This window comes from Pavona decussata, unplaced genomic scaffold (assembly GCF_977016875.1).
Source record: "Pavona decussata unplaced genomic scaffold, jaPavDecu1.1 SCAFFOLD_179, whole genome shotgun sequence".
In the NCBI taxonomy this organism is placed as follows: Eukaryota; Metazoa; Cnidaria; class Anthozoa; order Scleractinia; family Agariciidae; genus Pavona; species Pavona decussata.
Genome location: NW_028145589.1, coordinates 629,308 through 656,473, shown reverse-complemented (window position 1 = coordinate 656,473; position 27,166 = coordinate 629,308). Strand labels below are relative to the sequence as shown.

Genomic DNA, 27,166 nt, shown 5'->3' with positions numbered 1-27,166 from the left:
TTGCTGTGAACGAATGTTTATTAGCAACACAATTGTTCAAGCGTGTAATGCTCATGCGCACTTTATACTAATCACTGACCTGTAGTCTCGCGCTTCAGAAGAACTTTGACAAAGAGGCAAAAAGTACTTCACCTTGCCCATGCTCAGTAGTAATTTATTTATTATTTCTTTATCAATTAATATTTATCATCATATATGTATTTTTACCTATTATAACTTTGCAAATTCTGATCAGCAATTCAGTCTTCGGACAGCGATTGTTATGTTCAATAAACGATACATTTTTCCATATTCTTATAAATACAGGACGCACTTAACTGGTCGCACTTAGCAGAAAAACGTTGCATGCAATCGAGGCTTAAATGCCAACAAAATGGCCGTTTCATTTGCAAACATCTTTATGGCCGATATTGAAACAAAAATGATAATTCAAAGCAAAACAAACCAATAGAATGGAAACGTTTTATTTGACATTTTCTCACTGTACATGTGGGGCAGTGACAACAAGGAAATTAACCTGTTTATTGAATAAGCTAACAACTTCCATCCTACAATTAAATTTACGGCCGAAATTTCAGAGAACAAGACAAGCTTTCTCGATACAATTATTTTTAAAGGAGAACGTTTCCGAAAATGAGAGATTTCTTCCAGTTTCTCAAATTTTGTTCACCGGAACAGCTTTTCAGTCTAGAAAAGAAGTAAAATTGGTCTTAAGTGAGGGCACAGATAGACCATGTGTAACATTTAAAAAGTTCTTTTTTTTTTGGTCTTGTTTTGTTTGTTAGCTTTTGTCGTTTCTACTCATTGATGGTCTCTCCTACAATAAGAAAAAATAAGAATGGACATACCACAAAAAAAGGAATGGATATACCACAACAAATGAATGAAAATACCACAAAAAAATGGACAAACCGCCAAAAAAGGAATGGATATACCACAAAAAAAAAAAAATTAAATTACCACAAAAAATATTATGGAAACACCACAAAAAAGGAATGAAAATACCACGAAAAAATAATGGAAATACCACCGTTTGATAAATTAAACTTGATTTTTCTGCTGCTATGCTTGATTTCATTATTGATTTATTCTGAGTTTGTGCTGCTATTTACTTGACCATTGCGGTGTCCAACTAGAAAGCTCTTGCTACTATGGACACTGCACACACATGAACCATATCTCTTCATGGCTCGATGGAACCTAAACGCGAAATAAACGCGAATTTTAAAAATTCGAGTTAATTAAAGTCGCGTTAATTTTCCTAAACGTTAATTTCCTTGCCGTTAATTAAGTAGCGCGTTAATTTCCGCGACCTTAATTTCCATTTGTTTCGCCCCAAATTCTCGATACTCTCCACAAAGGAAAAAAACATTGTTTTATCTGGGTGAAGATCCGCCGGTATCATGGTATCATGGACGCTCGAAGTAGCCAGATTCCTTCGCTTAACTCCTATATATGTTTGGAGACAATTCCACGAACATTGTTTGCATTTTGGAATTATGCACAAAGTGTTAAAATAAATTCATTCCTGTTGTCTGAACAATTTTGTTTCCTTGTGTAAATCCCGTTAATTTACCTCATTTTGAAATTTTAGCACCTCTTTCGCGTTAATTTCCTTTATACGGATGTAATTTGTTCCTGTAATTCGCTTTAATTTTAGTCACGTTATTTTCAAATACCTTAATTAACACGAGCGTTAATTTCCTATAATAAGGTATAACGTAAATTGTGTGTACATGTCCTGTACAAGAATAGCTGTATACGCTTTAAAAGGACTCATCTATTGCACTTTGCGTAAAGTAACTGATTGTAGCTCTACTGCAAGCGCAGGAGTTGATTTGTAAACAAATGAGGAGGCTTTAGTTTAAAAGGAGTGTTCTATTCGTTTTGGAAAGCTTTCTGAGAGATCTATACAAGTGGTATACAAATACAAATAAGATAAGAAATACAAACTCAATCACTGCGGCCCTTCATCCCCTAGATAATAGACAGACAGATGGTTAAATTGTAACCGATACTGACGTGTACTATACTAAAGAAAATGCTTTATATCTGGGGATTCCTAGAGAAGGAACTTAACCATCACTGTATATGCTCAAGATATGGGGAAAGTAATAAAACTTTCACCCCACTCGAGGGAAATTTGGCTTTTGATTCTCAGAAGAATCCACTCATTCAGTGCCGTTCAGTCGTCTTTCAAGCGACTCGACCCGCAATTATCTTTGGTCTCATGTCGTACTCAGGAATATAATCTAAGGCCTCTGAATCGATTGAACACTCAGAATTTGAACTACTCCATGACATTTCTCACTCGTCATAAGTAAACAGGAGAAACGTGGAGTTTTGCGTGGGAATGACGTCATCAATTTGTTGGCACCCAGGCCTCTCTAGTGAACGAGAACATCGTGACTTTAAACGTCCATAGCAACGTGAGGATTTTATGAATTTTCTTAATAATTATTTTTATTTTAATCATCTCCAAGTCGGCCACATTTTGTCATTATGCAAAAAAATTTAGGGGTTAGGGGCACTTTAAGAAGGAATGGGGAAGACAGAAAATCATGACAACTAAAGAGAGAATTTACTTAAACTTCAAAAACTCATTAATTATTCACAAGTCCATTGACCCATCAAATGGTCCACTGAAACATCACGTGCAGGGATTTTATAACCCGATAAAACCTCCTTCTTATTAGTAATAATAATTATAATAATAATAATAATAATAATATTAATAATAATAATAATAATTTAACTTTTATATTGCGCACTCTCCACGAAATGATCAACCGCGCATTACATAATTTCTATCTATAATAATTAAATACAGAGTATCTAAATAATAATTATTAAAAATATACCATAATAAAAATCGAAATATACAATGTATGTTAAGGTACTAGTAATCATCGTAATAAAAATTAAAAATTCAATCAATAAAAGCTTCCTTAAAGAGGCGCGTTTTCAGATGGCACTTAAAAGTCCATAGATCTGTATTAAATAGAACGAATCTCACGCGGTAAGGCATTCCAAATTGCCGGAGCTGCGACCTGGGATGATCTGTCTCCTAATGTAACCCTACTTCTATAAGTTGGCATTACAAGCAAAAAACTATCCAAGGAGGATCTTAAATTATGAAATAAATAATAAATATGCAATGTGTAATGTTTTTCTCGTATGCTAATTTCCAACGTTCACAAAACCATCATTGTTATATACTCTCTTGACACACCCTTTTCCAGGAATGTTTTTGAAGCCGTTCAAAAAACTCGCAGCACGTGTTTTATCGGGTTTAAAACCACGAGGCGCATGGGAAGTATCACGAAAATTTGCTGTCATTCCAAAACCCAAAAATGTTTGACCGTCAGCAGAAACTGACGAAATAATTGTCAAGTTTGTAAAAAATTATCACCCCAGTGCAATAAAACTGTCGATTAGTGCCTCTGGCCAGAGACAGAGTAGGCCGGTTTGGATTCAAACTTGAAAAATATTAGGCTAATGTTTTTCAAGTTCTCGCATTTTTGTTTCCAAAAATGCCCCAGAACAGATCATGAGCTGTTTCTTTCAAGAATTGAGTTGATATCTTTCCTCTCGTCATTCTAGAATTATTTGGCAGCTGATTGAAGGTCTTATTTCATCATTTTTAACAAAAGATATCAAAAACCCCATGATACTTCCGCTTTAAATCCCGATAAAAAGACTGCTGCTCGTGTTTTAAGTAACGCTCCGGCTACGGAATGCAAAACATTTCCTGTGCAAACAACTTTTAATTGGCTTATTTAATTAAAATACGGCATTCTGATTGGTCTAAAAGCCTTTTGCTCCGATTTTGGGACGATTTCAACCGATTTCAGCCCGAATAGCTACGAAGGTAGAAAGAATTGGGATAAGGGGGCTAGTTTCTAAAGCAACTGTGGTACTGGGTTGGTGGGGAGTAGAAACGAATGTCTGGTTTTCAGCAGAGTTTAATAAAAGGTAATTTGGTCACCGTAAAGAGATTCGAGGGCTGAACCTCTTTACGGTGGCCAATTTACTCTTACTAATCAACTCTATTGATAAACTAAATATATTCGTCTATACACAAAAAGTCACTCTAGATTGAATAAAAGAAAAGAAAAAATCGACATTAACCAGATCTTTTTACGATTTTTATATGCAAAATAATGTTGGTAGGTGAATATACATCGCTGTCGGACCAAAACAAAAACTTCATGTAAAAACAATGAATTTACATTTGAAAGGAAACAAAACACAAAAGAACGCTGTAGCTGACCAATCACTGTTAGAATGAAAATACATATTGAAATTTCTTATTTTACGAGTGTGAGTCAACCTTGTCATAAAGCGCGCGTATCAGAGTTGGCGGGGTACAAACTTCATATAAAAAATTTTAAGGAAGAAAGTTTGAAGATTACTGCTTGTTGTAATAGAAAAAAAACCTTCTGTCCAAAGCAAAGCGAAATTACCTTGGTTACGGCCGAGAAACATGAAGTGCCTTGGGAATTACATAACAGTTCAGGAGATATTGATCGACTGCGCTTGCCAACAGACAAACTGTCTGCTGAACGTAATCCATGCTTTAAAAATGATGTAAATTGCATTTGTTGTTCACGTTTTCCGCGAACTTGAATGAGTCGAATGATCTCATTTCTGGTCTTATACGACTAAAAAGTCGGTGTCGGCATCAATTCGTGTATTGTTATCGTTTTCCCGTCGCCCGTTGTTTCGTTTCATCAGCCCTGGCATTATCGATATGGGTTCTGGTGCATCAAATCAACATCAAAGTATTAACCATGCACAAGTTATAGCGACACCCAGCCACCCGGTACCATCTATGTACATGAATAATGCTCAACAACAAATGCAGCCCCATGTTCAGTCGGAAATCAACCAAGACAAGGATACAAAAGATGAGAGGATTACAGTACCACAAACCAGCATTGAATGGCAAGTTTTACACAACGCCACTCTTAGAACGTACAAGCTGAATTATCCAGAACTAAGCGACATTCTTCAAGAAATGTTCGATCACATGCAAGCATTGATTAATTTTGTCGATAGCAGCTCAAGTGGACGTAAAGATTACTCCAGTTTGGGAGTGACACTCGAAAGTTTGTTTCCTTTAGCCAACGAGAAGATACGTTCTTTTCTTGGGACTCCTGATGCTGATTCACTTCTGAATTTCACCGTGGATATCGAAGGTGCAGAAGTGTTGCAAAGATTAGCGAGTCACTCTTTTGAGGATTACTACGATTTCTTGGATCAACACGACGAAGATGACAGCGATAACGAAACGTTGCACTTAGCTTATTTTGGTTTCTTGGTAATAGCGTTAGGAATAATTCAGAATTTTGCGGACATTCACGACGGTTTCTGTTCGGCGTGCGCAAAAGCAGGTGTCATTTCGATGTGTCTTGAAAACATCCAACGAGTCGATGCTGAAGTACCTGAATGGGACAATCGTCCAGACAATCAGGACGAAGAATCGAAGGAACTTCACATAATTAACTTCTGTGTTGGCATTTTAAATAACATTTCTCGGCGGCTTAGAGATCCTGAGCTGTTTGCCAACAGTGAAGGAATATTACTTCGTTTTGCCAAGGTCAAAAAGCATTCAGTTGCTTCGGCCTCTCTGTTGTGCCTGGCTTATCTAGTCAATGAAGACACCAATCATCTCATTTTAGCTGACGAGAACTTGCTCGGCTTTATCATAACAATGCTAAATGAAGCATGGCAGTCGGAAGATCGCCGATCAAATGGATATTCTGCAAAGGAACTAGCAGAAGGACTCAGCCATCTTGCAATCAACGACACAAACAAGAAGGTTCTGGGAAACAAAGGGGCGGTTCATGTTTTAATGTCTGTTCTCAGAACCTCTAAAGAGGAAGAAGAGAAGGCGAGTGCAGCGAGAGCACTGTGGATGTTAGCTTTCGATGAAAACAACAAGGATGCCATTAGACAAGAAGCAGGAGGTTTGGAGATGTTACGTGAATTACAGCACAGCAAAGACCTAGAAGTGCAAAGGGCTGCAGCAGGTGCATTATGGGAACTTGAAGGAAAGACTTCAAGAATACCTGTAAAGAAAGAGATCACTGGAAATCACGTGATGATCAGCTACCAATGGGATAACCAGGATGTTTTGATTGAAGTGAAAAACAGGCTTCAAGCGAGTGGATACAGAGTGTGGATGGATCTGGAGCAGATGGGTGGCTCTACATTAGAGGCAATGGCAAAAGCTGTGGAGAGTTCTTCTGTTGTTCTGGTCTGCGTGTCACAGAAATACAAAGAAAGCCCCAACTGCAGATCGGAGGCCGAGTATGCGTATCAGTTGAGAAAGGATATTATTCCTTTGATGATGCAACGCAAGTACAAAGCTGACGGCTGGTTGGGAATGCTTGTTGGCACAAAGCTGTGGATCGATTTTCAGAGTAAGCACGTTACAGATGCGGGCGTAGGAAAACTGATCAAAGAGTTAGGAGGAAGAGGAAAAGATGTCGACGTGACAGATGGACCAAGTACTGAGCCAGTTGTCCGACGAGTAGAAGCAGACGTCATTGCCTCCCAACCCTCAGCACCTGCCGTGTCTGGATGGACAAATCAAGAAGTGAAACAGTGGCTTAAAGAAATTGGATTAGAAAAAGTTTGCAAGGGAGTCATTTCAGAAGTTAATGGAGAGACGTTGATTGATCTGCAACAACTTCGCGAGGAATGTCCCGAGTATTTCTACAGATGTTTAGAACAGAACCTGAACCTGAGAAACATGGTTGATGTATTCAAGTTCAGAAAGGAACTAAAGAAACTGCTAGGATACTAAGTGACTCTACCCAATTAATACTTAGTATATACATATTGGTTTGATCCAAACAGACAAGTAAACAGCCTTTCCTTTGATAGATGAATTCATCTCTGATTTATTCACCAGGCTAAAAACATAAGATTGCATTTCCTTCACTTTTAGCACTCAGTCTTGGTCATTCCAGGTGAATACGAGTGCGTCTTCGAGTTTTTTCCAATAGGGAAAGGGCGCGAGTCAGTGAAAAACAATGCATGGTTATTTTGGTGGGAAAACGAGATAGCAGTAGCTTTAGAAAATGAGAGATTTGTTTCAGTTTCTCGAATTTTGTTCACCGGAACAGCTTTTTAGTCTAGAACAAGATGCCCCTGATTGCATTTTTCGCGGGATGCTTTATGTGGCCTCATTTATTCCCATTGTATGCTTCGCAGATTTTTAAAACTATAGCCAATGGAATAGTTTGAGTCATAAAGATAAGGTGATGTTGTTTCCGTTAATTTCCTTGTGTTACGCTACTTATCGTTGTACTCAAAAAAAATTATAATATGAATGTTTATAACAAATTGCATGATTGTTTTAAAGTAATTAGCAACTAACCACGAGAACTTTGTCTGACTTGAAACTTGACTGGCTCGCAAAGAAAGCTTCAGCAAATTCAGGACCTAAATCCTCCTTTTTTACGATATTTAGAACGGCAGTTATTTGGTTTTTTTTTAAATTCTTGTGAATTTTAATGAAGAGAACAAGAGTTTTAAATTTGAAAGACATGTTTCGGCAACTCCTGTGCCATCGTCAGTTTACGGATGGAATTACATTGTTGAACAATATATAGCGGAAAATTAGAATAACAATGGTATGATACAACAACTAATTGCCGAAACATGTCTTTCAAATTTAAGTCTTGTCGTCTTCATTAAGATTGTTACAAAATTGCTGCTTTTACGTCCTTCTTCCGAATTTATTTTAAATCGTGCTTTAAGGCCTTTTAACGGTCACACACTAGGCGCTAATTCGCGATTAAGTATAGCTGTTAATAGCGTTTTCGCTTTGTGTTTAAAGTTGGGTGTAATGACGAATTATTAATAATAACAACTCAATAATGTTTAGTAATCAAATTTCCACGTCATTCATTCATCAAGCAGAAGTAAAACAGAAAAGGCCATAATTCTTAAAGTTTAGTGTTAGCTCCGCGCGAGCTAAGGATGAAGGAGGAAGACAGAAAATCATGAGAATGAGAAAGAATTTACCATACACAGAAAGGATAAGGTTCAGGTTCAGGTTTCAGTTTATTTACACTTGGATATAATACTTATATTGTGTATAGGAACATAGGAATAAAATAACAAATAAAGGGAGAAAAGAAAGAAGTTAATGGCTTTGGTAGAAGTGTACGGTGGTCAGAGGAGCTTAGCTTTCGAGCTAACTACCGCAAAGGGGATTAGTTCCTAAAGCAACTGTGGTGCCGGGTCAGTGGTGGGGAGTAGAAACGAATGTTGGATTTTATCAAAAGAGGTAAATAAAAAGTAACTTAAAGGGGCAGTATCATGGAAGATTTCATGATTTTTGGCCAAAATTCACTAAATTTTAACTTTGAATACAGTGCTAATTAATTTCTCAATCGCTAATTTAAAGAAATATTAATAGTGATTCTAAGACGAAGGGTTGAACCAAAATATAGTACAACCGGCGATATTTAGTGCGTTACAACAGCGAAATTTGAAAACGTCGGCCAGACGTTTTCAAATTTGAATCCCTCTCTATCTTGGTCATCTGCCGGCGAAAATATCAGTGGATACTTTCTTTGCATTGTGATAGTCTTTTAATGGAATTTTGTCATTATATCTTGGCTGCTATCAACCGAACAGCGTCTTTCCGATTTTCAATGTGTTACTAAAAATAGCATGATACTGTCCCTTTAAATTGGCCACCGTGAAGAGATTCGAGGGCTGAACCTCTTTACGGTGGCCAATTTACCATAAGTTATCAACTCTATTGATAAACCAAACATTCCCATTCCTTTATTCACAGAAAGTCACTATAGATTGAAAAAAAGAAAAGACAAAACCTGCATAAAGTATATCTCGTACGATTTTTATACGCAAAATGATGTTAGTGGGTGAATATTGGCTGTCGGTCAAAACAAAAGTTCGTGTAAAAACAATGAATTTGCATTTGAAAGGAAACCACAAAATATAAACAAAACGCAAAAGGAACGCTGCAGCTGACCAATCACTGTTAGAATGAAAATACATATTGGAATTTCTTATTTTGAGTGAGTCACCCTTGTCATAAAGCACGCGTATCAGAGTTGGCGGGGTACAAACTTCATATAAAAACATTTTAAGGGAAAAAGTTTGAAGATTACTTGTTTTTGTAATAGGAATAAACCTTCTGTCCTAAGCAAAGCGGAATTACCGTGTTCACGGATGAACAACATGAAGTGTTTGACGTCATGGTGATGCCAATAGGGAATGACATCACAGCTCAAGGGATATTGATCGACTGTCAGGTTGCCAACAAACAAACAAACTGTTTGCTGAATGTAAACCATGCTTTAAAAATGATGTAAATTGCATTTGTTGTTCACGTTTACCGCGAACTTAAATGAGTCGCATGATCTTATTTCTGGTCTTCTACGACTAAAAAGTTGGTGTCGGGATCAATTCGTGTATTGTTATCGTTTTCCCGTCGCCCGTTGTTTCGTATCATCAGTCCTGGCATCATCAATATGGGTTCTGGCGCATCAAAGCAACATCAAAGTATTAACCATGCACAAGCTATAGCGATACCCAGACACCCGGTACCATCTATGCACATGAATAATGCTCAACAACAAATGCCGTTCCAAGCTCAGTCGGCAAGCAATCAAGACAAGGATAGAAAGGATGAGAGGATTACAGAACCACAAACCAGCATTGAATGGCAAGTTTTACACAACGCCACTCTTAGAACGTACAAGCTGAATCATCCAGAACTAAGCGACAATCTTCAAGAAATGTTTAATTGGATGGAAGCATTGAGAGATTTTGTCGATAGCAGTTCAAGTCGACATGATGAGTACTCCAGTGTGGGAGTGATACTCGAGGGTTTGGCTGCCACAAGCTACAACACATATACTTCTGCTGGGACTCCTGAAGCTCTTCAGTTCACGGCACTTCTGAATTTCACCGTGGACATCGAAGGTGCAGAAGTGTTGCAAAGATTCGCAAAGCACTGTTTTAAGGATTACTACGAATTCGTGGATCAACATGACGAAGACGACAGCGATAACGGAACGTTAGACATCACTTGTTTTGATTGCTTGTCATGTGCGTTAGGAACAATTCAAAACTTTGCCGACTTTCACGACGGTTTCTGTTCAGCGTGCGCAAAAGCAGGTGTCATCCCAATGTGTCTTGAAAACATCCAACGAGTCGATGCTGAACTAGAATGGGAAAACGAGGACGAAGAATCGGAGGCACTTCAGATAATAGACAGCTGTATTGGCATTTTACATAACATTTCTCGGCGACTTAGAGATCCTGAGTTGTTTTCCAACTGTGAGGGAATATTACTTCGTTTTGCCAAGGTCAAAAAGCGTTCAGTTGCTTCGGCCTCTCTGCTGTGCCTGGCTTATCTAGTCAATGAAGACACCAATCATCTCATTTTAGCTGACGAAAACTTGCTCGGCTTTATCATAACAATGCTAAATGAAGCATGGCAGTCGGAAGATCGCCGATCAAATGGATATTCTGCAAAGGAACTAGCAGAAGGACTCAGCCATCTTGCAATCAACGACACAAACAAGAAGGTTCTGGGAAACAAAGGGGCGGTTCATGTTTTAATGTCTGTTCTCAGAACTTCAAAAGAGGAAGAAGAGAAGGCGAGTGCAGCAAGAGCACTGTGGATGTTAGCTTTCGATGACAACAACAAGGATGCCATTAGACAAGAAGCAGGAGGTTTGGAGATGTTACGCGAATTACAGCACAGCAAAGACCCAGAAGTGCAAAGGGCTGCCGCAGGTGCATTATGGGAACTCGAAGGAAAGACTTCAAGAACGGCTGGAAAGAAAGGGATCTCTGGAAATCACGTGATGATCAGCTACCAATGGGATAACCAAGATATTTTGATTGAAGTGAAAAACAGCCTTCAGGCAAGTGGATACAGAGTGTGGATGGATCTGGAGCAGATGGGTGGCTCTACATTAGAGGCAATGGCAAAAGCTGTGGAGAATTCTTCTGTTGTTCTGGTCTGCGTGTCACAGAAATACAAAGAAAGCCCCAACTGCAGATCAGAGGCCGAGTATGCGTATCAGTTGAGAAAGGACATTATTCCTTTGATGATGCAACGCAAGTACAAAGCTGACGGCTGGTTGGGAATGCTTGTTGGCACAAAGCTGTGGATCGATTTTCAGAGTAAGCACCTTATAGATGCGGGCGTAGGAAAACTGATCAAAGAGTTAGGAGGAAGAGGAAAAGATGTCGACGTGACAGATGGACCAACTGAGTCAGTTGTCCGACGAGTAGAAGCAGACGTCATTGCCTCCCAACCCTCAGCACCTTCCGTGTCTGGATGGACAAATCAAGAAGTGAAACAGTGGCTTAAAGAAATTGGATTAGAAAAAGTTTGCAAGGAAAACATTTCAAAGATGAGCGGGCAGACATTGATTGATCTTCAAGAGCTCCGTGGAGAGTGTCCTGAGCATTTCTACAAATGTATAGAACAAAGTCTGAATCTAACAAACATGTTTGATTTGCTGCAATTTAGAAAGGAGCTAAGCAAACTACTTGGGCACTAAGTGACCTTATCCAGTTTCTTAAAACAATCGTGAATTCCAAACCACAAGAGTTCCCATGAGGATTTTTCGTAGGACCCCTGGTAGAGACCAATTATTGAACAATAACTTGGAACTGGTTTCGTGACTGGTATCTTATTCCCAGGTCTAAACGTGCTTAATGAGCGAAACGAGCTTTTTGTGGAGGCCTTGGCCGAGTGCGATCATGCAGCACATGGCACATGGCATGGATTGAAATCAAGTGTATACTGCTTCCAGAGCTTGGAACTTTCTCTCAGACGAGCTTAGGTCAATGACTAATATCAAATTATTTAGACAAAAAATGCGAAAAATTCCATCTTTCGGCTAACTCTTTCATTTAATTACATATGTACATATTTGTTTTTTTCACGGATCATTAACATGTATTTTGCTAGAGGCCTAAACAGCCTAAATGAGATCTGAGGGTAAATAAAGTTTCATTTCATTTCATGCATGCGACAACGCTAACTCCCTACTTGTGCGCACTTTCCCGTCCACAGGTGACGTCTCACTTGGTTGCGTTTAACCTAAGAGTCAGTAATTACCGCAACAAAGTGCTTTCAAGGTTTTAAGAGTTTTATCTTGCAAACTGGCAAAATAAATTTTATTTGTAAACAAGTAGAATGCGCTGTTGAATGCTGAAAATACCCTCCCAATGCAGTTAGCATTTGTTAATGTTTTATATCAATCCAAGAGGACAAAGTTATTTTTGTTACAGCGGAAATATTTTCTTGTATTCAGGGCGCCCAAGTTTAAACTTGCCTGTTGAATTAAACTGTACATACACCATCAAAGTTAGACAGAGAAAAGATACTAAAAAGGTATCTTAAAAAACAAGTTTATCACGTATATCTATTATCATTGTAAGCCACTGCATATAAGCTGCAAATACTAGGAAGGATTGTGTACAAATTAGGTCCAAAGCTAAATTGAAAATAAATGAACAAGCTGTACCACGTGGTGTACTTTGATCTGCTACTTTTGATGGATCTTGCACATCTTTGCAAATGACAATCAGACTTGTTTTCATTTGGAGGATTTAACGCCTAGCAGTCATTTACCACTCGCAGAGTAAGGAGAACTGTGGGAAATCCAAAAACAGAACAAGGGCTGGGTTGGGGTCAGAGAAGGAGTAAGCACTCATTCTGTCCAGAATTGGAAGTGAGATGAGCACAGGTTTCCCCACTCTCCCCTCTCCCCTCCTCCCTAAAAAATTTCCGCAATTTAATATCTAAAACAAACATTACGGTAATTTAATTGTATCTTCTTTCAGGTTTACAGTCATTTGTTCAGAAAGTTCTCTAGAGTAAATGATGATGCCAAGAAATCCCATTCTCCTAAAAGAACTCAGCCATCCCTTCCTCAAGGAATCGCTTGTAAATACTCATAAACTTGGCAACAAATGCCTCCAGATGGTAGATAGCCTTGTTTCCTTGGTGAATGCGGTGCTCATAGTGGGCTGCCATGTTTGTTACTTCTGTCTTCAAACTGCCATCACAATTAGTCACCAGTTCAGATATCAAACCCTCAAAAATTAAGGAGAGTTAATATTTTAGGATTTTGCTTTAGACATTGGCTGTGGGGATTCGGAATCTATCTGACAATAACAAGGGGGAAAGAAGGCTTTCAAGTAACAATAATTATTGAAAGTTATAACCAATTTACAAGTGACCCTTGCCTCTGTTTCAAAGCAAGTTTGAAGTATAACATCATTCTTAAAAGAGTTTTCCACTCCTGTGTTTTTTATTTCTTTGCCAATCATAAGTGTCATGTCCAAGCATCTTTTGAGGCACAGGCAAAGGAAAATCAAAAACGTCTAGATGTATTTGGAAGTTTACTTTTTTTTTCAGATATCGTGGCTTACCTTTAATACAACATCAGGTGGGATACAGTGGGTGAGGAGTTCATAGAGTCTACTCCTTATCTCTAGCAGCCTGAAGACAGTGGCAAGAAAAAAATATAATAACTTATCACTTCTATTCAGTATTGCATCCTTCTTCACAGGGCCCCACTGAATAGCACTTTCGTGATGTGGGCTCCCTGTATAAAGATTGTTTTTTTCATTACAAATAAGAATAGCATTGTAACTTTATGACATTTGTTTTTTGTTTTGTTTTTTTAATTTAAAAAAAATTGTGCTTGAAAGTAGTCTCTTTTTTTATTGAAATGAATTGTAAATGGGTTTTAATAGCTCTTTTTTCTACTTTTAACTTGTAAATAGCAATTTGCTTGGAATATGTTAATAAAGAGATTATTATTATTTAAATTAAAAAAAATTATTATTGTTATTATTATTATTATAATTATTATAATTATTATATTGTTATTATTATTATTATTATTATATTTATTATTATTATCCTTGAAAATAACATAATCAAAAGTGCATTACAGCATGAACACAAGTGTAAGCAAACAAACCAACAGCTAACAAACTAGAGTTAAAGTTACTTACTTACTTAGAGTGGCCATTCACGCATTCATCATGCATGTGATTTAGAAGATGTATAAAGTGCAATTAGATCTCTTCAGATTATCATTGAATTTTTATTAGCTTTCTTTGCTACTTATAGTTGGACTGCAAAAAAATATTAGTACATTTCAAGGATAGCAATTGAAAGAATTGCATTGAAAGTCTTAGGAATAATACTTAAATGTATAAACCAAAGGCAAAAGTATACTTTCGCCATTCAAAATGTTTCATAGTAACAAGCAGATTAACAGATAGGAGGTGCCAAGTGACTGGCACTTTTCAAATTTTACTGACACAACCTTCCACTTGCGTCGAAACTACTTAACAATCTACCAGAAACTATTAGAAACTGTTAAGACTACAGAACCTTTTTAAGACTCTCAAGGAATTTTTTAAGAAACAGAATACAAAGCGATTAGTTAGTTTTACTGTAATTGGTTTCCGTTAATCCTGTTTCTTCTGTATAATTTGTAAATAACTTAATTTGATTTATTTTGTAATTGTAATTAATGTAATTTAACAGGGAAGAGCAGCCCAGTGGATCTGTTAATAAACCATTATTATTATTATTATTATTATTATTATTATTATTATTATTATTATTATCATCATTATTATTAACCTATGTCACTGCATGATATGATATAAAGGAAAATACAGGAAGATGTCAAGAATCAACCATAAGAGGACACAGAGAAAATTGGAGCCCCAGATGGGATTCGAACCCACGACCCTCCATGTTCTAGATCGGATGCTCTAGCCTCTGAGCTACTGAGGACTCGTTGGCGAGCACGGGTCATTTTTGTGGGTTGGACCGCGTGGCCGCGTGATGCGGTTCGTAATTATTATTATCATTATAATTATTATTATTATTATTATTATTATTATTATTATCACTTTTTAATAGTTGTGGAAAAGTACATCTAATAATAATAATAATGGTCTTTATTTCTCATAAGATAAAACTACATATCCTGTGTTACACTTTGTTAAAAATTTTACATGATAAATAATGGTCATTGAACTGAGTGGGGTGCATTTTGGTCTGAAATTATACGCGTGATTTCAAAATCGAACGAGTGCGCAGCGCGAGGTTGATTTGAAATCACAAGTATGATTTCAGACCAAAATTGCACGACACAAAGTTCAATTACCATTTTATTACACCTATTTTGAAATCACAGAGTATCATTGTCAATATTAGCATTTTATTTTTGTTACTTCATTTCGATTTTGATGGGCTAAAGAAAGGATGCGATTTAGAGCAAAAAATGGTGCAATTTAGGAATAAATCGGACTGTTGAGAGCCAATCAGATTGTAAGGATCACCAGTGATTTCAAAATGGGTGTAATAAAGATATTATAATCTAATCTGAAAAGGACCATAATAAAACCTGCCTAACCTATACTAAGTTATATTTAATATCAATCTATTTAAAAAGCTAGACACGAAACGTTCAATATTTACTTTAGGGTGTGCACATTGTCTTTTGTGGAGATTGCATAAACAGTCCTTTTTTTAGGGATGTATGGACCGAGCGGGTAATTATCTACGGAGTTTCTTTCTTAAGACTATAATTTGTTTATTAAAGTTTTACAACATAATTGTAAAACGCAGTTAATGGAGCGTGACGCTCTTGAGCTCAGTTGTTACTGTGTCAACAGTTAGCATTACGTAATGCAAATTGGTCATGGATGTACTTTTACTCTCCTTGTACAATACCTATTCTTCTAGCATGTTGCAATACCGTCTGTTACATTTATATCCTTCGTTTTGTATGGCTAAAAGGTATAAATACCTCTATTCATGTCTCATTCAGCGCTACGTGAATCTCATGTATTCGATAGTACTTTACTTGCCATTGGCTTAGTCCTAGACATATGTCTAACTATAAAAGGTCTAGTAAAAGTCCGAGTATCACTCGCTTGCTGTATTACCTACTGTAAGGTCTACCACTAGTGTCTTTATTTTGTAATTATGGCTCGTCCACGTGGGAATCTAAAAGCCGCAACTGGTCGCGCTCGCAAACAGGATAATCTCTCGTCCTTATCCACTGAGGTGCTTCGCCTACGCCTTCAGGCCCTGAATCTACCGATTACTGGCAGTAAAGCAGATTTGGTTTCGCGCCTACAGGCTGTCCAACATCCTCGTGCGGCTCCTCGTACAAAGCCCGGTCGGGTATAGAAACGCTCGGCTAGGCAGCGTAAAGACCGTCCCGCTGAAAGCCAACCAGCTGTTGCTGTTGCTGTTGATTTCGACGGGGACGCCAGCGAGGTTTCGTCCGGTAGCTCGGTGGCCGACCTCGATGATCTCCTCGATTTTCCTCAGTCTGGTTCTCGGGCCGACCAGGAGACGTCGCCTTCAGTTACCCCTTCTCCGGATTTGGAATTATATACTGATGCCGCCAGTTCTATTGGTTTTGGGGGTTATTTTAATGGTCAATGGTTTCAGGGAAGGTGGCCCCCTCATCTTCAGTTGGACTCGACTCGGGGTATCAGTATAGAGTGGCAGGAACTTTTCCCGATAGTTGTCGCGTGCGCCATCTGGTTCCCGCGTTTCTCGGGGAAACGAATTCAATTTTGGTGCGACAACGAATCAGTCGTTGCCATCATTAACTCGGGCCATTCAAAGGTCCCTCGTATCATGGACCTTCTTAGGTTCCTTGTCCTCATCTCCATGAAACATAATTTCTATGTCAGAGCTCGTCACGTCCCCGGGGTCTCCAACGAAATTGCTGATGCCCTCTCACGTTTTCAGGACGCTCGATTCCGGGCAGTGGCTCCCAAGGCAGAGACCATCCCCTGTACCATCCCGCCTTTGCTCATGACCCTCTAAGGGAGGACGTCCAAACTTACGCGAACTGGGGTCTGGCATGGAGTACCAACCGTACGTATGGGTCAGGGGAAAAACGGTTCATCCGATTTTGCCTTATGAACCGAATTATGTCCAGCGAAGGAGATATACTTCCAGCCACAGAAGGTACTCTGGTTTATTTTGCTTCATACCTTGCCAGGACAGTAAGGCATAGTACCATTAAGCTCTATTTATCCGCTGTTCGTAATCTCCATATCTCTTGTGGGCACGGTGATCCTCTCCAGGGTAAATTACTTCTGAGAAAGGTCCTTCGGGGAATCCTTCGTTACCAGGGCCAGACCCGCATCCTCCGTCAACCTGTCACTCCGGGCGTGCTGCTGGCTATTCAGCCCATCCTTCGCACGTGGTTGGGGGAACGAGATTTTTCAATGATTTGGGCGGCCTTTACCCTAGCCTTTTTTGCGTTTCTTCGGTGTGGTGAATTCACATATCCAGGGACCTTTAAGTTTCGCCCTCAGTTTGATTTATCTGCCGACTGTGTATCATTTCATCCTAGTCTGGCTTGCCCGCAGCAGATGTCAATTTTTCTTAAGGCTTCTAAGACTGATGCCTTTCGCCAAGGGCACACGCTCGTTATTGCGTGTTCCGCTTCGCAGGTTTGCGCAGTGACTGCTATGCGCAATTATTTTCTAGCTGCTCGTCCCCGTGGGCCGCTTTTTGTCTTTCAGTCGGGCCGTTTACTTACAAGGTCGGTGGTCGTTAACCTCCTACGGGATGCAGCACGCAATGCCGGTGTACCCCATAATTCCCTCAAAGGGCACAGTTTTCGTATCGGTGCTGCTTCAACAGCAGCTGCTGCAGGCATGCCAGACTGGCTTATTAAAGTCTTAGGAAGGTGGTCTTCGGACTGCTATCAGCTTTACATACGCACGCCCCGCAATGTGTTGCTGTCCGCTGCGCCGCGCATGGCCGGCGTTACTTTCCCGTAATTGTTGTTTTTAGTTGGCTTGGGGGGATACTTTCTTCGCAAGTATCTGTGGCGGTTAAGTCTCGCAGCGACTTCCCCAAGCTTTGTGTTTTTAGGCTATTTTTAGCTCTATAACCTTGAAGCTCGTTATATGCTTTTATCCAGCGCATGCCGGCGGAGTCGGCTCGTAGCGCTGCGGAATATTAGACTTGAGCTGGTTTTAAAAAATGCCAATACTCTTTGCACTATGCTGGCCGGAGGTTTCAGTTCGTAGTGCCGTGGAGAGTTAGGCTATTAGATTGTTTTAGTTTTGGACCTGCCTACAACTTGTCCGATCCAGCGCTGGTCATTAATACAGTTTTATAGCGCTGGGGAGATAAGTAAGGCTTTATGGTCACGCTATGGGAGTCGTCTGTCACGCCGATCGCGGAGCGGTGTTCCCCCTTTACGCCAAACATCACGTTGTTATTATTTGTCTGTTGAGATCTCTAGTTAACTTAATGGTAATAGGAACTGCGACATTAATAAAGTTTTACAACATAATTGTAAAACGCAGTTAATGGAGCGTGACGCTCTTGAGCTCAGTTGTTACTGTGTCAACAGTTAGCATTACGTAATGCAAATTGGTCATGGATGTACTTTTACTCTCCTTGTACAATACCTATTCTTCTAGCATGTTGCAATACCGTCTGTTACATTTATATCCTTCGTTTTGTATGGCTAAAAGGTATAAATACCTCTATTCATGTCTCGTTCAGCGCTACGTGAATCTCATGTATTCGATAGTACTTTACTTGCCATTGGCTTAGTCCTAGGCATATGTCTAACTATAAAAGGTCTAGTAAAAGTCCGAGTATCACTCGCTTGCTGTATTACCTACTGTAAGGTCTACCACTAGTGTCTTTATTTTGTAATTCCCACCCTTCCCTCCCTTTGGAGGTTTGGTTGTTGTTTTTTCCAATAAATTTGGGTTCACCTCTCAGGTTCGCGTTCGGTTAAGTCTCGCAGCGACTTCCCCAAGCTTTGTGTTTTTAGGCTATTTTTAGCTCTATAACCTTGAAGCTCGTTATATGCTTTTATCCAGCGCATGCCGGCGGAGTCGGCTCGTAGCGCTGCGGAATATTAGGCTTGAGCTGGTTTTAAAAAATGCCAATACTCTTTGCACTATGCTGGCCGGAGGTTTCAGTTCGTAGTACCGTGGAGAGTTAGGCTATTAGATTGTTTTAGTTTTGGACCTGCCTACAACTTGTCCGATCCAGCGCTGGTCATTAATACAGTTTTATAGCGCTGGGGAGATAAGTAAGGCTTTATGGTCACGCTATGGGAGTCGTCTGTCACGCCGATCGCGGAGCGGTGTTCCCCCTTTACGCCAAACATCACGTTGTTATTATTTGTCTGTTGAGATCTCTAGTTAACTTAATGGTAATAGGAACTGCGACATTAATATCAGAATGTTTGTTTTGGTTTTCATATAGCTTAAGGACCAGATGTATTTATGTTCCTTTTTCAGAGGCAGAGAGGGGTGAAATTAAAAAACCCTATCTTGCAAATAGCTAATTCCTTCAATTCACTGCCTTACCTTTTGGGTGTCTGTTGTTCAACTATTTGCTTGGCTGTCTCTCTTAAATACACCTCCCAGTCTGCCTCCTGAACAGGCTGATCAGGAGTGAAGGGGTACCTGCAACAATAATAACAACAACAACAACAATATGCTATCAACAGGAACAATTACACTGTTGAACCAGACTGAAAATAACTTCCAAAATAAGATTTGTCCCCATATTTAATTCCGTTAAAAAATTTCTAAACAAGTTTTTTATCATGGTCTCAATGGACCCTATGCAAAAATGGCTGACATTTTACTATTCTTTTGTCTGCATTCAAATTAGCCTCACCAGCCTCGGTTTACGGTGAAATATTCTTTTGATTTTCGAACTCAAGGACGAGGTCAGCGAGGCTAATTTGAATGCAAACAAAAGAATATTAAAATTTCAGCCATTTTTGCATAGGGTTTATGGGTTTCATGCCTTTTACAGTCAATCCATGTCATGTGACCAGTTTTTCCGAGAATGAAATTAACATTCGAATTCCTTTTTGCAATGTCCGGTATTTGAATGGAATGTTGAACATTTCTCTGGAAATCTTTCCGAAAAAGACGAGAGAAAAAAGATTCAAAATATTGGGTTAACAATAATTTTATTGTTACTCTTAAAATACTTCATGCTGTAATGTAAAGACATTTTTTTAGCTTTATACTGTCATTAAACTGGGGAAATTTCTACTCTGAAATCTTGTTGGCAATGTTCAAACCTGACTTGTAAATTTCAAAACTCCATTCAAATTAAATTTGACGTGTGATATGGATTGACTGTAACACTGTTACATAAGACTAACATGTATCCATTTCAACTTAAGAAAAAAAAATAAAATAAATTAGGTAGATTTAAAGGACAATATACATACTGCTGAACTCTGCATGCTTCACACATGAGCAAGGCCCTTCGGAGATTTCTGTTTGACTTCTCAGCAATTCTCTTGGATAATTCAGTTGGTAAAGTAAGGCCTTCCTTTTTACACACGTTGTGCAAGATTTGACAAATCTGTAGAAAAAATACATGTAGTTCTCTTTGGATGTATGCTTGAAAGAACTGTCCAAAATGGCATATGAATATAAATTCACACTCAAACTGGATAGTTTGAATAACTCGTACAATATCCTTCAAGAGAATGACGGTATGGGATTTTGTCTGCTTATGACAAACTAAACTTTTCGTATGTAAGCTGAACACCCTTTAAACACACCTCATCTGTTGTAGGGGCAGCAACCCTGACTCCCAAACAGCGACTGCGAATCGCTGGTATGACTTTACTGGTGGAGTTACAACACAAGATCAATCGGCATGTTGCTGTGTATTTCTCCATCGTCCGACGCAAAGAGTGCTGAGCGTCTTTTGTGAGTCTGTCAACCTCTGTCAACACCACAACTGTAAACAATGAGAAAAAAAGGAGGAATTACAATCTACATCTGTAAGGATTTCTTTGAGCTGAGAGTTGTAAATTAAAGATAAAAAAGAACAGCAAATTGGGCATCATCCAGTTTAACTCAGTAAGCCCTTTGGAGCTGGTGCATTACGTGTGCTACTTTTAACTAAATTTTCCAAAAACTTCAACTTGTCAGTAAAACCCATTTTACATGTCAAAGGGCCGCAAACTTGGCCATTTTGCTAATTTTCCTATGTCTTTCCATTTCTGGTGAATAATTATTATGACCTATGAGACAAATTATCAAATTATCAAATTATCAGAAAAAATAAAGTCCCATCCCCTCTAATCTGAGTAGGACTATAAACCTTAAGCAGGCCATTGGCAAGATGTTACAGTAGTCAGACCAGTGAGGGTTTTTGACATGTACATGTACATATATCACCCATAACTTGAATCATTGACTCACACTGATATACTGAACCATTGTCATTAAGCCGCAACACTTCCAGGATTTGGAGAATTTAAGGGAGGAGGTGAGGGGTGGGGGGGGGGAGGGGGCATGCTTGAAGGAATTGGCTACTCCAAGATGACTCAGATTGAATCACATTCAATGTCACCAGCAAGGCTTACACAATGCATCTTTTTAGACAAACATTTTTTTTTTTCAAGATAAGTGCTTTTTCTACTTTAAAGGGGAAGTATCACACAAATTTGCTGTAATTTCAAAACCCAAAAAATGTTTGTCTGTCAGAAGAAACAAAGAAATAATTGTCAAGTTTGTTATAAATTATCACCCCGGTGCAATAAATCTGTTGATTAGTGCCTATGGCCAGAGACAGAGTAGGCCGGTATGGATTGAAACTTGAAAAATGATAGGTTAATGTTTTTCAAGTTCTCGCATTTTTGTTTCCAAAATGCCCTAGAACAGATCACAAGTTGTTCCTTTCAAGAATTGAGCTGATTTCTTTCCTCTTGTCATTCTAGAATTATTTGGCAGCTGATTGAAGGTCTTATTTCATCTGCTTTAACAAATGATACCAAAACCCCATGATATTTTCTTTTACTCTAACTTATATCAGTAAATCACCATTTTAATTAGGAATTTGGCACTATAATTATGTACTTGTCCATACCTTTAAACTCTTTTTGTGTTGATGATTCTAGCTGGTGTGACTGCGCCACAGTCTTGAGAAGTTCCTGGATAACAACACGATCGTATATGCCTGCGTCACTAGAACATAAGATAACAATTGGCACATACAAAATGATTTTAATGTTACGCTTACCACCTCCCGCTCTGAGTGTTTCACAGGCACACTCACTCAGCCAAACACATGAGGTGCTTATTTAAGAACACTCAGGTGGGGGGCAGGGACAATAGATATTATTACTTCCCAAACTGGGTGGGATACTCAGGGTCGTCAACGTCCTTTTAGGCCAAAATTGAAAAGTTGTCGTTCAGAAAGTTGTTTTCTCTATAAAATTTCAAAACATTTTAAAATGAGGGGAATATGTCCTCATTAATTGCGTCCTACTGCAATTATGCAAAATTGAAAGGACCACTACTGCACTAGAGAATGCAAACAGAAACGCAGTACATGGTATAAAATAAAAGGCCCATGGAACATCATGTGGTGCCAACTGGCTAGCATTCTCTGAACTTTTAAGAACAACATATTTATGTACTTGCTTCTACAAAGATTCTTCTTTTCATATGTTACCTCGGATTAACCTCTAAATGATATGCACTGCCAATGGTTGACATCTCAATTTTCTTATTTGAAGGGGTCTGCAAACAAACAAATTCTATGCATTAAATTTGTTTTAAGGTTGAATGAAAATATTCCACAACTCAAGCACTACTAACATGTTTTATACAGATATATGTTTTTGTACATATCTTATATTAGAATAGTGATTTTAATCACTAACTGCATTATCAAAATTATTAGCTGTACACCTTCTTTCCAGTAGAACGTACAACATTTGTTAATAATTAATTTGAGCCTTTTAGATAAGAGTGTTTTCCATGACAAATAAAGTAAACTGTATTGTATTGTAAACATGGACTGTCACATTAAATCATTCAAAAATGACATCAAATGACACCAAAAATGTGAATCAAGATGGCTTGGTGTACATTTACAAAAGTTATCCATCTGACAATTTAATACTAAATTTGCAACACCAGGTGTGTCAATATCTGCAGACAATGATCCTCTTCAGGGCTTTCATTATACTTTGACGTAGTAGCTACACTACGTTTCATGTGATGAGATCTTTTCAAATTCAGTCTTTCAGCAAAATTCAAATTTATATGGATCCACATTAATTTACAACACACAAAATCTGCAATTCATGCCAAAACTGGGCAAATATGGAGCCTTTTTCTGACTTTTTGGTCCAAAAAGCAACATGCACCTCTTTCCTGGAAATCCTTCAATATTATTGTAGGAAGATTGTTCAGCAAAACAGGAAAGCTGGTGACAATATCTTATGGCATATAACGTTGACCAAATAAAATGCTGATGGGCACCTAGCGAAGGGAAATGAGGAAACTAACTTGAAAAATAGTACACATCCAATAGCAAATGTTGTTCATGGGATCCAAATCCACTGGTGGGTTTGGACCGCATGTAGCTCTGAGGTCCACTGTGACAACAGTTACTGATGGCAGGCTGCCTAGTTTTGTAAAAATCAGGGTTGCCAACTCATCAGGATAAAAAAAATTCCCTGACTTTTCACTGACTGCCAAAAAATTTCCACTGACCACCAAAAGCAAATCCTTTGACTATAAAGCCAGCTATGAAGAAAAATAAGTTAATTCCTTTGCATATACGTTTTGAATTTGCCAAAAGTGAAACTCTTTTGCATACCCAGTGGCTAGCCAAAAATAGATTTGAGGTTTAATTTAGAATTTTCCTGACTTGATGCAAAATTCCCTGGCTTTTCCCTGACCTTGAAAATAAAATTAAAATGTTTTTCCTCACTTTCCCCTGGGTGTGGCAACCCTGTCTGTTATTCAATGGAAATGTAGCATGAGATCTACATGCATTAGCATATGCCCATTTAAGTTCCTTGATTCATAATTTACTATTTGGCAAATAGTCGTTTGAAAGCCAATCAACGCTAATCCACGATTAAAAGTTAACCGAGGTTTCCATGCCACTCGTTAAATAATGTTTTTTAAAAGTTATTTTAAGGTAATGGTAAAGAAAAGTCTAAGTCAAATCTGAGGGACAAAAATATTTTTGAAGAAATATCTTTATTGGTTTGTAATTAAACTGGAATCATAGTTCCCATTAATCCAGGATTAGCTTAATCTGGCTTTAAACAACTGGGCTCTACTGATTATCCAACTATAGCTTAAGGTTACCGGGTACCTTCACAGGTGTCTCGCGTCCAAGCGATGTAGCGCGTCCAGTTTAAACTGTAGATACCTGAACCCTCATATCAAATTAAAGCTTATAAAGCTGGCTATCCAACTAAACCAAGAATTTTGAAATAAAATGAATTGCTGAATTTTTAGCGCTGCTTTCTCGAACAAATTCTTTTCACTTGGAGGAGCCACTTCAAAGAGCTAAAACTCAAAAGGAATTTGTTCGTTTGCCTTCAAATCTGGACAGTAGGTAGTTTAACATATAAACAACAAAAACATGTCTGCGAATTTTTTCTTTCGAAATATTTTTTCTCCGAGAGCGATTTTTGTACGATTACTCCACATTTTTTTCATCCTATTTCGAAAATGCTTTATAACTTTTCACTGCAATTGAATATGGCAAAACGCAAACACGTTTTTTAAGCGCTTTGGGTCCGGAAACTGAGGAGAAAATTAAAGTAGCAAAAAAAAAATTCACTTTGATTTGTAGCTTTAAAAAGGTGATTCGGACGCTCGCAATTAGAGGTCATGAAAAATTCGACAATTTATTTTATTTCAAAATTCTTGGTGCAGTTTGATAGTCAGCTCTATAAGCTTTAATTTGATATAGGGGTTTAGGTATCTACAGTTAAAACTGGACGCGCTACACCGCTTAAACGCGAGAGACCTCTGAAGGTATCAGGTAACCTTAAATTTCCATGTTTTTCTGTAATCCACTTACTGTAAATGTCTGATGCTCAATTTTTAACTTCTCTACACCAGCACCATAAAGCTCCCTCAGTATGCACATGATCCTTGTCTTTTTCCCAGCCCCAGAGGGGCCATAAACCAGTAGGTGTGGAAAATCACCACAATGGACCTTAAAACAGCATACCAAAAGCATAATGTATCAGTAAACTTTAAGCGGAAAATTAACTTCTAAAGGACAGGTCGTCTGGCAATAAAATCTTCAGTAAAGGTGATAGAAGAGAACATTAATTTAGACTCATTCATGGCCACTTCCGAAGATTGGTGGTTCAATTACTATGGCAGTGGATGAAAGACCAAGGACTTAATTTTGTGCTTGGTGACAGTTTTGGCAGCAGCAGTGGATGCAGAAAGTCAAGTAATAATGTAGCTTTTTCAGTGGCTCATTTGGCTCAGCAATGGATAGATGTTGACGCTTAAAAGTGGTCCTGTATTCTATAGTTCAGCCAGACTGTTCAGCAACTGACACTCCAAATAAAATGAATGAGCTTTGCATAACCCAGTAACCCAGACACTGGGTATTCAGGCTCGTGGCAGGGAGAGGGGCAGGGGGGGGGGGGGGGGGGGGGGCTTGAGCCCCCCCAAAATTTTTGGAAGTTAAAAAACAATGTGCCAAAAAATGATAATTAAAACAGATTAATGTGCAATGATCAATCAGTCTTGAACTTGATGCTGCAAGTGCCTTTTCACAACCTTCACTATTTTTTTTACTACCTGTCAGTTTCTTTCACTAACAGTTTGTTTTTATATACAACGGCAGCAAAGGCACTCCTACCTTGTGAATCGGAAATAAGAACCAAACTGTATTGAAATCAACCAATCTGAAACCGTGAAAGCTGTTGAAATAAACTACTTGTTTTTTAAGACATCCGCTCATTGATAGCAATATAAATGCCCTTAGTTTAAAACAATTTAGTATTCGCACATTGTCGAAAGCCACGCAAATATGTCCTCTCAAGAGCAAAATTTTCCTGCAGTCAGATTCTCACTGCCTGATTCCAAATTTAAAAAGAGAAAGAAAAATGTCTTCGTTTGTTTACGTCCTCCTTCAAACATAAAATTAGAAAATTTCATGTGGTTCAAATGGCAAAGAAATATACCAAAAAGTGTGACACAGGCGCAAAGTTATTGATTTGCTTACTAAATCTACTGCTTTTTTATGTTCTCGTTGCATAAGTTCCCTAATCTGTCTGTTTTTTGGGGTGACAGGCTGGGGGGAGGGGGGGGGGGGAGAGTAGTTTTGTTTAACCATTTTGCTCGGCCCCCCTAGTTATTTTAGCCTTGCTATGGGCCTGGTATTAAAAGATGCAATCTGATTGGCTACATGTATATGTTATTGTTCAGTTTTATCTTTTGTCCTAAAATTGATTTATTGCGTTTGATGTAGAAAGAATGAACTCCTAATAACATTGCCTTTGGAGTAGAGATTTTATGGGACAATTGATCGATCAACAAATGAATAAATGGAAATTGGGATGCGTATCTGGCATCCCCCCCCCCCCCCCAGATTTTGCATTGGCAGATGACATCATCAGCAACTTGGCAAAGGAGAGAGAGTCTGTAATCGAGATCATCGAACGCACTATGTACTTATTATCCTTCAGAACCATAAACAGAAACAAATGAAAATTGAAATTGAATAAAGGATAATATTAAACTCGAGCAGCTAGACAAGGTGATTCTCTGTTCCACAGACTGCCCGGGAAGCGCGTGAAACGTACAAACCATTCAGCCCAAAATATAATTTGGCCATAATTAATACAAACCATTTTTATCGTACTTCTTTGCAATTATTGAGCAGATTGGTCACTGAGTCATGCTAAAACAGCTCGCTCCTGGTTTCCATCGGCTGATAAAAACCCGTCAGATTGCCCTCTAATCGTAAATTCAGCTTAGAGCTTAATTAATCGTTTCATGGAACACGAAGATGGTGGCTAAAGGAACGAACGATGTGTCATGTCATAAACAGCTAAGCGTACCAGTTTCTTTAAATGAGTTGCGAGATCCTTGTGATAATCCAGCTTGGATAAGGAAGTAGGACGATATTTATCCACCCACAAACTCATGATCTCTGTTAGAAATCCGTGAAAATACCAGATAAAGGAGCACAAGAGTACAAACTACAGCGTACTTCGCGCTTTCTTTGGCGCCAAACAGCAAGCATTGAGCCCGCGATTATTTTTTCATACCCAATCTTCTCCCTTTTTAACGC

The 27,166-nt window shown here is 38.5% G+C and overlaps 3 protein-coding genes across 3 annotated transcripts; 2 read left to right on the top strand and 1 right to left on the bottom strand.

Annotated features, from left to right (window-relative positions):
• Positions 1-4,338: 4,338 nt before the first annotated feature.
• On the top strand, positions 4,339-8,151 carry LOC146463304 (uncharacterized). The gene has a single exon (XM_085084548.1). It carries the CDS (start codon positions 4,754-4,756, stop codon positions 6,812-6,814), a length of 2,061 nt encoding a protein of 686 aa, XP_084940674.1. The 5' UTR covers positions 4,339-4,753; the 3' UTR covers positions 6,815-8,151.
• A 770-nt stretch (positions 8,152-8,921) lies between these two features.
• On the top strand, positions 8,922-12,541 carry LOC146463303 (uncharacterized). Its single transcript, XM_085084513.1, has one exon. The coding sequence runs from the start codon at positions 9,522-9,524 to the stop codon at positions 11,568-11,570; it is 2,049 nt and encodes a 682-aa protein (XP_084940639.1). The 5' UTR covers positions 8,922-9,521; the 3' UTR covers positions 11,571-12,541.
• LOC146463302 (replication factor C subunit 3-like) lies at positions 12,411-27,136 on the bottom strand. The gene is made up of 9 exons (XM_085084518.1): positions 26,934-27,136; positions 24,929-25,066; positions 22,550-22,617; positions 21,962-22,059; positions 20,646-20,827; positions 20,307-20,443; positions 19,423-19,521; positions 13,453-13,522; positions 12,411-13,114 (listed from the first exon to the last, which is right to left on the bottom strand). Exons 1-9 carry the CDS (start codon positions 27,018-27,020, stop codon positions 12,926-12,928), a joined length of 1,068 nt encoding a protein of 355 aa, XP_084940644.1. The 5' UTR covers positions 27,021-27,136; the 3' UTR covers positions 12,411-12,925.
• Positions 27,137-27,166: the final 30 nt, after the last annotated feature.

Coding starts and splice junctions, on each gene's coding strand:
- LOC146463304 (XM_085084548.1), top strand. CDS start 4,754: ATGGGTTCTGGTGCATCAAATCAACATCAAAGTATTAACCATGCACAA.
- LOC146463303 (XM_085084513.1), top strand. CDS start 9,522: ATGGGTTCTGGCGCATCAAAGCAACATCAAAGTATTAACCATGCACAA.
- LOC146463302 (XM_085084518.1), bottom strand. CDS start 27,020: ATGAGTTTGTGGGTGGATAAATATCGTCCTACTTCCTTATCCAAGCTG. Junction 25,067..26,933: donor CAACTCATTTAAAGAAACTG/GTACGCTTAGCT, acceptor TGCTGTTTTAAG/GTCCATTGTGGTGATTTTCC. Junction 22,060..22,549: donor CATTTAGAGGTTAATCCGAG/GTAACATATGAA, acceptor CTTATGTTCTAG/TGACGCAGGCATATACGATC.